The sequence below is a fragment of the Zophobas morio genome, unplaced genomic scaffold, assembly GCF_036711695.1.
Source record: "Zophobas morio isolate AGI-343-1 ecotype UQ-CSIRO unplaced genomic scaffold, CSIRO_AGI_Zmor_V1 ptg000014l, whole genome shotgun sequence".
Classification (NCBI taxonomy): Eukaryota; Metazoa; Arthropoda; class Insecta; order Coleoptera; family Tenebrionidae; genus Zophobas; species Zophobas morio.
In genome coordinates this window covers 6,840,560-6,852,567 of record NW_026972119.1, presented here as the reverse complement: position 1 = coordinate 6,852,567, position 12,008 = coordinate 6,840,560, and the positions used below count along the sequence as shown (strand labels likewise).

General features: G+C 31.7%; 1 protein-coding gene across 2 annotated transcripts; it reads left to right on the top strand.

Moving 5' to 3' along the window:
* Positions 1-1,381: 1,381 nt before the first annotated feature.
* Positions 1,382-5,004, top strand: LOC135129091 (probable insulin-like peptide 7). Of its 2 annotated transcripts, XM_064056173.1 has the most exons (3): positions 1,382-1,482; positions 4,617-4,786; positions 4,832-5,004. In XM_064056173.1, exons 1-3 carry the CDS (start codon positions 1,382-1,384, stop codon positions 5,002-5,004), a joined length of 444 nt encoding a protein of 147 aa, XP_063912243.1. The 2 variants fall into 2 exon arrangements, with proteins under 2 accessions (XP_063912243.1, XP_063912242.1); XM_064056172.1 differs by having other exon boundaries at positions 4,617-5,004.
* Positions 5,005-12,008: the final 7,004 nt, after the last annotated feature.

Here is a 12,008-nt window from a genome sequence, read left to right as displayed (position 1 = left end):
ATAAAGCAGCTTATTAGATGCAAATTTATGACATCATCCCAAACTTTAATACCACTTTTTGTTGCTTGCCTTGAGCGGTATTGGTTTAAGATAATTTTTGTCCCAAATTAGGGGCTTGGAAAAGTCAAAATTATAAAACCACTGTATTCTTGGTCACACTATATCTTCAATTTAATTACAAGTGGTCCACTTAATTTCATTAAAAGTCAAATAATACAGTGATGTTGTGATTACACTGTACCTAACAAAATAAATTATGAATGTCTATACCTATTAAACAGATGATGACATCCTATTGTGGTATTTGTTGTGTTCCGCAATCAAAGCAATTTCTGTATAAAAAAACTTAACATATTTTTAACTGTCAAAGCCTTAGATATTTTTTACTTTAAGGAAAATCATCTTACGAATAAAAACAAGCTTAGTGCTAAATTAAATATTTTATAATATAGAAAAGTAAAATATTGTATGTCTATTATTCACACTATTTAAATATGTATTATTACAGATTTACTAATTGCCGGTGCTACTTAAAATACAAAACGTGTGTATTCTATTTGCTAATAATATTGTGGCCGTTTTGTTTAATAAATACAAGTATTCTTCCTTTATTATTATTCTATCTGCTGGTGGGCAGATTATTCCGAGCCGTTGTTTTCCGATGTCGTCATTGTAACTGATTTGTCCCGTGAGGAATGGGTAAGCTATAGGTAGACCAATTGTTTGGAATTCAGTGCAATAAATGAATCGAATTGGACTTCCAGTTCCAGATAAAATTCAGACACCTACAAAACTTGTGACGAAATAATCTCATAGGTCAAAAAGCCCATTACCATAAAAAAATCATCGAACATAATATTACCAATCGAAAATGAGGACCCAATCTTTAATTTCTGTAAACGCGTAAATGCATCTACGAAATAATAAATATACATCTATAAAAATCTAACGTTTGTAGATAAGCAGGACACTACTAAACCCACTTACAAAGCATGCCGTGTTCTGAAATTGGAACACAATAAATTTCCCGAATAGCAATAAATATGTGATTACAAGTGTCAACAATCAAGCAGAATTTTCAGGTAAGAGATTCGACGAAGCCGTAAAAAAGCCTCCGCAGAATTTATAGCATCAATTGAAAACCACTGTTTGTTATTCAATCTATAAGAAGTAATTCTGGTAAGACAGAGTTTGTTAAAGTTTGGCGATTGCGCATTCTTCACTATATACAAATGGTGGAGGCGCCGGGTAGTTCTTTACTTCTTTATCAGTCCGTCGATGTCCATCAATTTGGCTTATTTTTCATCATAGTCCCCGTGTCGTAGAAACTTCGGTTAGTGTATAAGCTCTTTTTGAACTTTGTTAATTTTTATGTCCTTAGATGTGGTTTCCGGTTTCAACAATAGCCGCTCTTTGCGTTCTTCTCGATGTCTCCGACACTACGCGACCCGAAAACGACTTGGAGCTGGTCTTCAGAGATAGGTAATTTTTGTAATAATTAAATTTTTGTGTATTGATACTTGCGTTAAATTTTTTAATAAAATGCAATTTGAGTTAAGAACGCCTCGACGCCCACCTCTTTGTGTAACAGATCATAAAATCTAGGAGCATTATTTAAGACGATTTAATAGTGCATCAAAATAGAAAAATTGCGCGCATAACACTAAAACTTTATTAATTTTGAACTTAATTTTGTTGTTTATTTCGGCGGGGTTTATAGTCAGAATAACTTTAATTCGTTCAAAGAACGTCATATTTTAAACTTGTAAGTTTCGTTAATAATGAGTTATGAAACTTAATTATGATTATTTTTGAATCGGCAAAAACAGAAACCGTTTAATTTTACACATTTCTCTCTTATTTAAAACCTAATTTTCGGTCACGCTAAGTAAACGGTTTTCTAATTTCCTTCTATGCAGTTTCTTAATTAATATAGTTCAATGACATTCTGTACTTTGGTGGTAAGGATTCTTGGTAATTTCATATCCATCACACCGCGACAAATTAAAAAGAAATTTTGTTGTTACGTAATTGCTTGTAAGTTCATTCGGAATTCTGAAGTAACTTGAGATTTTTAGAGTCGACTCCCACATCAAGAAACATGAAGAGTCTAGAAATTTGGTTTGTAATCATTCTTTATTAAAATATCCATAAAGCAATTCAAACTATTATATGGGGTATTAACAATTATTTTATTTTTAAACATAATATAAGTTAAATTTGAAAATTTTAGTATAACGTTTATAGCAGATATAATATGTACATGCAAGGCAGATTTAGTTAGGGGAAAATTATATTCTTTTGTGCTGAAGAAAAGGTAGTTTTCTGATTTTAGAGAACATTAAAAAAAAAACAGAAGTAGCTGATTTAAAATCAGGCCTTTTTATCATTATGTTGAAATTATCAGAATTTATCTAAAATGAAAAAAAAAAGGTTCATTCTTACTGGATTCAGTATGCCATTCTCATACAAACAGCAAAATCACTGTAAGAATTATAACAATTTAGGCAGGTATTTAAAAGGTTTAAATATTATCAACAACGTGAAAAAATGTCACTTTAGTCTGAAAAACTGTTTACAAAACACACATTCGAAAAAAACATGTAACATTTTGGAAAATTTTTTTGTTGCTACTCTGATAAAAATGGCAAAATTATTTCAGTAACATAAATTCATGGGAAACAATTGTTTGAAACAGCAACTGCTCCTATTAATTATTGCTTCACCCGAATAAATTTGTAAAGAACAATTTATAAGTGAGATACATACATACCTATTCATAATTAAACCCTTGTTACATAATAGACAAAGCACCAACACCAAAGAATGGTTTGATATTTAAAAAAAAATCTTAAATAGTGTGTGTAGAATTAATTCTGTGAAAGAATACATTTTATACTTAGCCATGTGTCAGCATCTTCAAAGTACACTTGTTTTGAACAATCCTCCCCCTTTAAAATTTCGTACACATTTTTAACAAAAAAAAAGGACACCAATTTGTTAGATTTCATCAAAATTTCACAAATAATTTCAAAATTAAATAAAAAAAAGCATGAAATTAGCAATTCGTCAAATAGATTCTTTTACAGTACTTCTTGAAGCAAACAGCAAAATAAAAAAAATGTGATAAATATACGAAAGCGGATTGATAAATTATGTTTCGGTATCAAGAATAAAAAAAATGGTCTAAATACATTTTGATTTATTTTCTTGCATGAGCTGTGCAACGCCAAGAAAGTATTTGTCAAAAGTCCAAATGATCCTTTCACAAAATTTCTCTTTTACTATAAAAATGTAAAAATGCACATTTTTTTGTGTTTATCTTCTGCCTTTGTACGTTTTAATATTTTACATAATGTATATAATCAACGTGAAAGCACTCAATTTCAATGACAGAACTTTTATTTTTATTTGGAATACTTTACCTACATAATTTTATTTATTTGTTTTAAACTTCTCGTACATAAGGTAGAAAAATCGTGTCTACTTTATTTTTCTCATTTAAAATTCACTTCATTCAAGAGGATATAAAATTTTCCATAAATTTTTTTGTAAACAGCAAATATATATATTTAATTAATTTAAATACTTTTAGACGTTTCTGTTTCTTACGCAGACAATCTTTAGAAATATGGACTTGATCATTATAAAATTTCTACATGTACTTTAAGATCATTGCGCTGAACAAATTTGTCAATTCATCTCTTCTAAAAACTGGTGACGTCATTTCAAATTATCGTAAAGAAAAGGTATCGTTAGCAAATTTTATTAAAAATAAGTATAATTAATTAAAATTCTCCACTAAAATTCTGGCAATGTAAAATATAACAATATTCATCACATTACGTTTTAATATTACTCGCGGAAAAACAGAGGCGGGTTCACAGAAGAAGCAAGAAAACCTTTGCATTCTTTTTTTAGATTTATATAATTATGATTTATCTCATTAAATAATTCAATTAAATTTAAAGTAAAAATCACTGTACTCTAAGTTTTTTTCAATCATTGCGATGTTTGCATTTTAAATTAGAGACCATCAAATAGTGAACAAGCCACCAATAAATTGCTTAGGATTATGGTACTGATCATAATTTACCGCTTTGACCTTCTCTTCCATTGATTGTCTGAAGAGAACAAAGATTCTACGAATTAGATGTGCATGGACGCACCATTATAATCGTAACACTTTTGGAAATAGAAAGTCAAGGTTCACTATTTCGCGGACTCTACTTTAACTTTTCTTTTAAGTAAGTCTCTTAATTTTATCAGAGTTCAGAATATTATTATCCTATTTAAATAGTGTTTTTTTCCAAATCCTAAGAGATTAGTTAATTTAAATGAAATGCGGGTACTGAGACTACTTATATTAGTTTATAAAATTTTCCAAGTTGTTTTTAGAAAATATACGTCTTTACTTACCTGTTCAGTTACAACTTTAATACAATGAGACAAACAGTAAGACTAATTTTCGGATTTACGTCTTTACCGTCGTTAAGATATTATTTTTGTTTTGAACCGCATATTAAGTATGTAAAAATATACGAAGTACATTTTTCGAAAAATAACATGAAAACATTTTACACAAAACTAGTTGTATTTATCAATCTATTTTGTAGATCTCAATCTGACTGGGAAGAAGCATGGCATAAAGAAAAATATACCAGATGCCGGGAAACTCTAATCCGTCATTTGTATTGGGCTTGCGAAAAAGACATCTACCGTTTGACTCGAAGAAGCGATCAAAACAGTTACAACAATTATGTTAAAAATAATGACTACGACGAAGGTAAGTTTAACTATTTTTCAACACGAAAAAACTCCTCTGTTAAAGATTTTCCCTGGCTGGCACCCAAAAAAGCTAAAAGGTTCTTGCGTTTTAAGCGCGGTCTGAACCGACGCGCCGGATCTTCAATAACTTCAGAATGTTGCAAATCATCTGGCTGTACTTGGGAGGAATACGCTGAATATTGTCCGACTAATAAAAGATACACGTCGTATGTTTAATGCAGCAGCCTGTATTTATTGCTTTTTTATTTGAGTTTAAAAATATTTTAATATTTTTTCCAGAACTTTTAGTATGTATCTACTTATGTAAAGAATGTCTGAAATATAGTGGAATGCAACAGTTTTCAGAATGCTTTCTTAGAGTAGATTCAAATACGAAAATAAAAATCATACAATTACTTAACTTTTTTATTTGATTTTGTTATTACATAGTTTGTTTGTCTCATAAAATTAACGCCAAATTGAATTCAGGAATATAAAGTTCCTGCAGAACAATATAAAGAGTTAAGTATGGTAACTTGTGAGGGTGATCATCAACTCCGGTCCAAGATAATATCTCGTTACAGTGGTACCTGGAGTGCCTTAATCCCTCGCCTTAACTCCTGTCCAAACTGACAAGAGCACAGATTGCGAACTTGGCATAAATTTTAGTCGTCTTTAATAAAACTAAACTTTAGTTTAGTTTTTGTCTATTAATGCCAACGTGGTTGGTGAAACTCGTCGTCAAATATTTTGTGTGGTTTCGGTGTTTGAGGAATAAACATTATAGTGTTATACCAAAAAATGAAGGTTAATTTAGCAGTCCACACACTGAGCAGATCAGTTGCAAAATCATTGGAATTCGTAAAAGACACATTAAAGTTGCCCGAGTTCCAAAATGCAAGTTCAATCGTCAAATTTTTAGAAATTGTGGACAAAGACGGCACATTTGTATATATCGTAGGTACATCGAGGAGAAAAACACCTACAGTGGGTGTAATGGCTCCAGAAAAAACAGGAACTGTCAAAGTTAGTATGACAGATTACTGTATGAATGTTTCTAGTTTAAATGGGACTATTTTGAAAACGGTGTTAGAACAATAATGATATTGCAAAAATTGTGTGTCAAAATAGTGACAAATATTTAATGATACTAATATCCAACATGAAGAATTGTCTGACTTCTCATCCTATGTCATTGAATACATTGCAGGAAATTAAAAACGAAAGTTGATTGCGATATTTGTCTAAGCATTTCACCTATTTCGAAAAATGAGTTCGAAAAGGTAATAATAGTTTTAAAAAATGTAAATAATGCATTACCTTCCGAATTTCTTTTTGGTTTATGTTTCCATGCAGAGAGGGTTATACGTGCTTTATCGTCTTTTACAAATAATGAGAAAAATAATTATATGGTATATTTTTTAACTATAAAGAATATTGAATACAGTTTTTTTTTAATATGAACATCTTTGTGCAAATACATTAGAAATGCAGTATGAGGATTCACATTTCAATACACTATTAAAAATTGTGTTGCAACATTATTTAAGACTGAGAACTAAGCATCTATGTGAAATGTTAACGCAAAAAAAAGAGGTGTCGACAAAACAAAAATTTAATAAATTAGTTTTATTTGCAGAACATTAATAAAGTTGGAGGACTTTTAGAATACCATAGTTTTATTTATTTTTTTTCAAATTTTTCGGGCTTAAAATTGTTCTAACATCTCTTTTAGTTCCAGTTTTGTAATTTAGCAGGGACTTTAACCTTAGATCATATAATAAATAGATACCACCATGCCAAGTTCTTTCCCTAGCAGAGCCTGTGACGACATCCTCCTGTCACACATCTCTCTCGTGCATGAAGGGATTACAATGAAGCTATCCTTGCCTGATCACTATTTGAATTTTGCGCGCCTAAATTTTAGGAAGTATGTCTGAACTAACTTCGTACGAAAGATGTTCACAGCTTGATTTTATACATAATTCACAGTAGATAATGAAAGGAATAGTAAATTATTGGGCAGCAATTGTAATCCTTTATGATTACATCACTTAAAATAGCATCTTTGTTCTAAATTCTAAAATTGTTTCTCGTACAAGAACTCGAAAGAGAGGTTAGAAGAAACATCTGTCAAAAGCGATTTGTTGCGCTGGTGCGGTACAAGAATGGAAGTGAAATAGACATATACAGATGAAATGCATATAACAAAGATGAAGATGTGGTGATCACACAAGGATAGCATTATACTACTCCCCTTGACGTAGAAAACGACAACAGATAGCTTCATGTCTAGTCACACCTTTCAGTTTGAGTATTGGTATCTATTTATTATATGATCTAAGACTTTAACATATTTTAGATGGATTTAGTATTTTTAAGTCTCTGGATACTAGGTTTTATGAGATTCATTTGGAGAAATTCGCGGAGTGGCTGACACCTAGCGGCCACTTTGCACAGTAGATTAAGAGGGAAAATATTTCAAAATTTACATAAGGTCGTGTACTATTGTTTGTTGTAAAATTGTGACTTTTCCATAAAGTTAAACTTTTAATAAATGTTAGGAAGTTTTGTGTGACATTAAAGATGACGAGCAAATCGAAACATTATTGTTCTGTGCCCCTAGTACAACAATTATACGTCCCTAATAGTAAGCATGTACAATTTTCCCAAAGACAAAAGGCAAATTGCTAAGAAAATTGGAAAACCGATATCGGCATATATGTGTTTGTAGTGAACACTTTCTTCCACAAGATTTTACTTCAGGTACATATAGGTATATATAAAAATATTTAAAAAAGTATCAAAAAAATAAGGTCTGGTCTTTTTCAAGATGCGTCAAATTCTAATAAAAAGTATCTGAAGAAGGGTTCTATTCCATCGCAAAAAATGCCTATTGTTAGCCATTCAAAAGCATTGCGTAAAAGGAAAAGACAAACAAGAAAGCTGTAACATAAACCTCCTTAAAGTTGTTTTTGTTTTGATGATTTTGATTACTAGAAGATAACATAGATCACTTATCAAATGAGCTAAATGAATAACAGCATTCCGGTGGAGATTTTGATGAACAACTTCATCCCAAGAATAGAACATTTTTATATGGAGTTCATAAAGAACCTTTACTGAATACTATGTTTGAGAACATAGAACAAATGCGAAAAAAATTTGAAGATAAAGGTGTACCAACTGATCGGCAAAATTTTCAGCTAACACATGTTTTGGACACTGATAGTAAGCTAAATAGCCGACTGTTAAAAACGATAATCAGGTGTTTTACAGAATTTTTGATTACAATAAAAAAATTCTGGACACATGCTTTCAAATGAATTTGCTTATAGTTTTTATAAAATTGAAGTTAAATATTTTCTTTGTTTGTTTAGCAGTTTTATTTCGTATATCATCATCAAAGTGCTCAAGGATTTTTTAGAACGCTCTCGAATTAGTACCTAACCACTGCAATAAACCCTGTGATATATTGGCCACCACGAGAAGAAATTAGAGTAAATCTTTCCAAGTGTTTTGAAAAATTCAAAACTATTAGAATAATATTAGACTCCACTGAAATTGCCCTGCAAAAGTGGTGATGTGTAAATTGTCGAATTAAGTCTTATTCAAATTATCAGAAAACTCTTAAGTAGTTACGCCATCAGGATTAATATCTCATGTAAGCTACGGATTATGGTGGATGTTCTTCTGATAAATCTATTATTAAGGCTGAAAATTTTGGTGTTTTAATAGCAAGAGAATGTGAAGAATTATTTCTCAATTTAGTTCGGTCCCCATTTTTACGAAAACGAAACAGCTTCCAATAGCAGATGCGGAGGGAATAGCAAATATAGCTAGCGCCAGAGTTCATATAGAAAGAACAATTCAGAGATTGAAAGGTTTTAAAATATTGTTTGATAAAATTGAATTCTTCACATTAATGCAATTATGCATGTGATTACAGCAATTGTAAATTTGTCTAGCCCTATCTCAGCTGATGATAAATTTGGTAAATCATGCCGTGAATAAGATTGTATGCCAAGCACAGAAGAAGTGGAAGAAGTTAAGTTACGTTAAGTAAAAGCTGTCAGAGAGATGGTTGTCAGTTTATTTGTTTTCAGACTATTTGTCTTTTTTGCGACATTTAAATTTCCCGCGACAAAGTTATAAGCAAGATAGCAAACGGTTCACACTCGGCGAAAATTAAAGGCATTGACAAAATAGTTGTTATGTTTATGTTGAAACACGGTTGAAATTAACTTGGTAAAGTGATAGACTTTTATTAATAAATAAAATGAATATGTATAAGCACAATTCTTTTTTTATATTTCAAAATGGTATTTTCTTCGTGACCTTCATACCACACTTCAAATATTGGTTTCAGTTTCTTAATATTCATCCGAAGTTTATATCAGTTCCTTTCACGTTGTCTTACGGACGAGCTGTATTTGTAATTTAGGCAACCAATATTCCACTTAGTTTTAAAAATCCCGCCTAATAAAAACGGTTGGGTAAGGACATATTGTTCCAATATTTGACGAGCTGTCGCTACTGTCTGCTATACTGTGCTGTAAACTGAAAACCACTCTCAAGAAATGAAATCCCTATAGTAGTAAACACTAGAAACAAAGCGAAGTTGGCGGTTCCCCGTGACGTCGTAGCAAACCAACGATTTCGCGTTACATTTAAATTTAACATAGGCCGGAAATTTAAACCTCTCCAATACATTTTTTCCAAGTTAAGTAGTGATTATGGTTTAAACTGAAACAACTCAATCTTACTTTGTCAAATATACGCTTATTTGACAACGCAAGATCAAGTTGATTCAGTTTAAATCATATGTTTTTCTATATTAAAATTTTCCAAGTGATAGAAAAAAATTGGGTTTAATGCAGATTTATTACTAAAATAAAATATATTGTGGTGGCCGAATTTAAATCAAATTTTCGCATTGAATTTAATTAACAGTGGCGCGAAATCACATTTGAATAATTTTAATTTGAATTTGAAAGAAAATTCAATCACAAAAAAATCGTTAAACATAGGCAACCATATGCACGTAGCGCTTGGGGGTAGTTCTGCATGTTTAGTTAGAGGGCGGTAGTCGGCTTGGAAGAGACAGAGGGCAGCATGGCGAAGCGTCAGTCTAGATGTGTTTTTGTGAGTGCAACCAAGTGTTAAGGTAGTTTTGGTTAGTTTAGTTAGTTTGGTAGTTAATAAAAGGGGAGGGAGCCTTTGTTTAATAACGATTAATCGTAACCCCAACACGAGCGGCTAATTTTTGCGGCCTTTTAATCGGAAAAAAGTGCGGACTTTCGTTCAACGCGGACCACATGGTCTAGATTTGTTTTGTTGTTTGTAAATTCACCCATCAAGTTAGTTTTTTTTTAATCGCCAGTAGTGCTAACACAATTTAATAATCAGGATTATTTAAATAAACCACTTGCTAGCTAGATTTCATGAAATTCACTTAGTCAGGATAACAACTTTGTTTAATCACGAATAAGTTTCTGGATGCATATACGTAAGTGTTACATTATAACTCTTCCTAATTTTTCATACAAGATTGCTAATAGTTCATTTACGGCAGTTAACTTAACAAAATTCTTTATACTATGAATTGGCGGGGGGTTATAATAATTTCTTCCCTTAGGCAGTATTATTGTCATTAGCATCGTTATTATCATTACATCATCAAGACATGTCCTCGCAACGCTAAAGATTGATTACATCATTGAGGCATGTCCTCGCAACGCTAAAGATTGATCCATCGCTGAGGGATGTCCTCACAACGCTAAAGATTGATTACACCACTGACGCATGTCCTCACAACGCTAAAGATTGATTACACCACTGAGGCATGTCCTCACAACGCTAAAGATTGATTACATCATCGAGGCGTTTCCTCGCAACGTTAAAATTTACGTCATCGAGGTATTTCCTCGCAACGTCAAAATGTACATCACCGAAGCATTTCCTCGCAACGATAAAATTTACATCACCGAGACGCTTTTTCCTCGCAACGATGAATGGATATGTTTTATGTTTATTTATTTATTATTATCACTTGGATCATGACAATTAAACATAATGTAAACTCTTTGTTTGAATCGTTGATAAAGTGTGGGAAGTATTAATCTCATGTAAATTTTGTTAATTTTGCAATTTTTCACCTCATATAGTATTTCTTTATCTGCCCATTCACAATGGACATAAGACATAAGAACAAGCGCATAACATAATTTACGTTTTTGGTCTGTGTCTGGCTTATGCTTATCTACGTTCACAGTGGACACAGTGAACTCTGTAAGAATTGTTAAACTGCGCAAACGCAGAACGGAATAACTCCCGGCCAAACATAGAAACGGCTAACCTCAAACTGAGTCAAAAAAAATATCTAACCTACAATTTCATACGATATTCGAACTTAACAACTCGCAGTACAGAACAGACTCGCAGTGTGAAGCTTTGATTATAATTTATATAATATAATCAAAGGTGTGAAGTGCCAAGTACCAACTGTCAAAGGGAATTCAATAGCAGCATTCAAAAGTCCCTAGATTTTAACATAATTTTGACATAATTCGTGCACAAAGTTGAACTTATTTCAACTTTGTGTACGCACACAAGGATTACATAAAACGTTCATAAGCATAAGAATTACGTTCGTCCACTGTGAACAGGGGTACACGTTTTCCATCGTTTCAACTTTACGTATTTATGTAAGCTTTATGTACTTGTTATGCCTTATGTCCATTGTGAATGGGCAGTAACTCACAATTTTAACCTCACTAATTTTCTTTCTTGTATAATTTTCATTGTACGTAAATTTCATGCTCTACAGTTTTAACTTCACATAATATTTTATTTGCACAAGTTTATTTCACTCCAGATCTTTTGTTTTTATAAATCTTTGCTAGTTTTTGTTTTGTAAATATTTTGTTAATGAAAGTTTCCATCGTATAAATTATTTGATGTCCCATTTTTATCTTACATAAGAATTATTTGTTGTTTAAAATTTCAAAAGATTGTATGACGAATTTAAATGTTATTTATTGCTCTTTGAAACTTTAACACTTGTTCAGTTGTTAATATCAGAGTTATAAAGAATTGAACATTAAAATGGAATTGAGGTTAAATAACACAGAAAACGTGGCAGAAGCGAAGTGCGGTTCCTAGTCGAGCTGGCCTGCACAAGGGGTACAGGTTTGGATAACTGCGGAACTGCGATCGAAATGGCCTAGTTTCGGACGGCA

Excerpts from the sequence above, each read along its gene's own strand:
- LOC135129091 (XM_064056172.1), top strand. The coding sequence starts at position 1,382 with ATGTGGTTTCCGGTTTCAACAATAGCCGCTCTTTGCGTTCTTCTCGAT. Across the intron at positions 1,483-4,616 it reads GAGCTGGTCTTCAGAGATAG|ATCTCAATCTGACTGGGAAG; the intron begins GTAATTTTTGTA and ends TCTATTTTGTAG.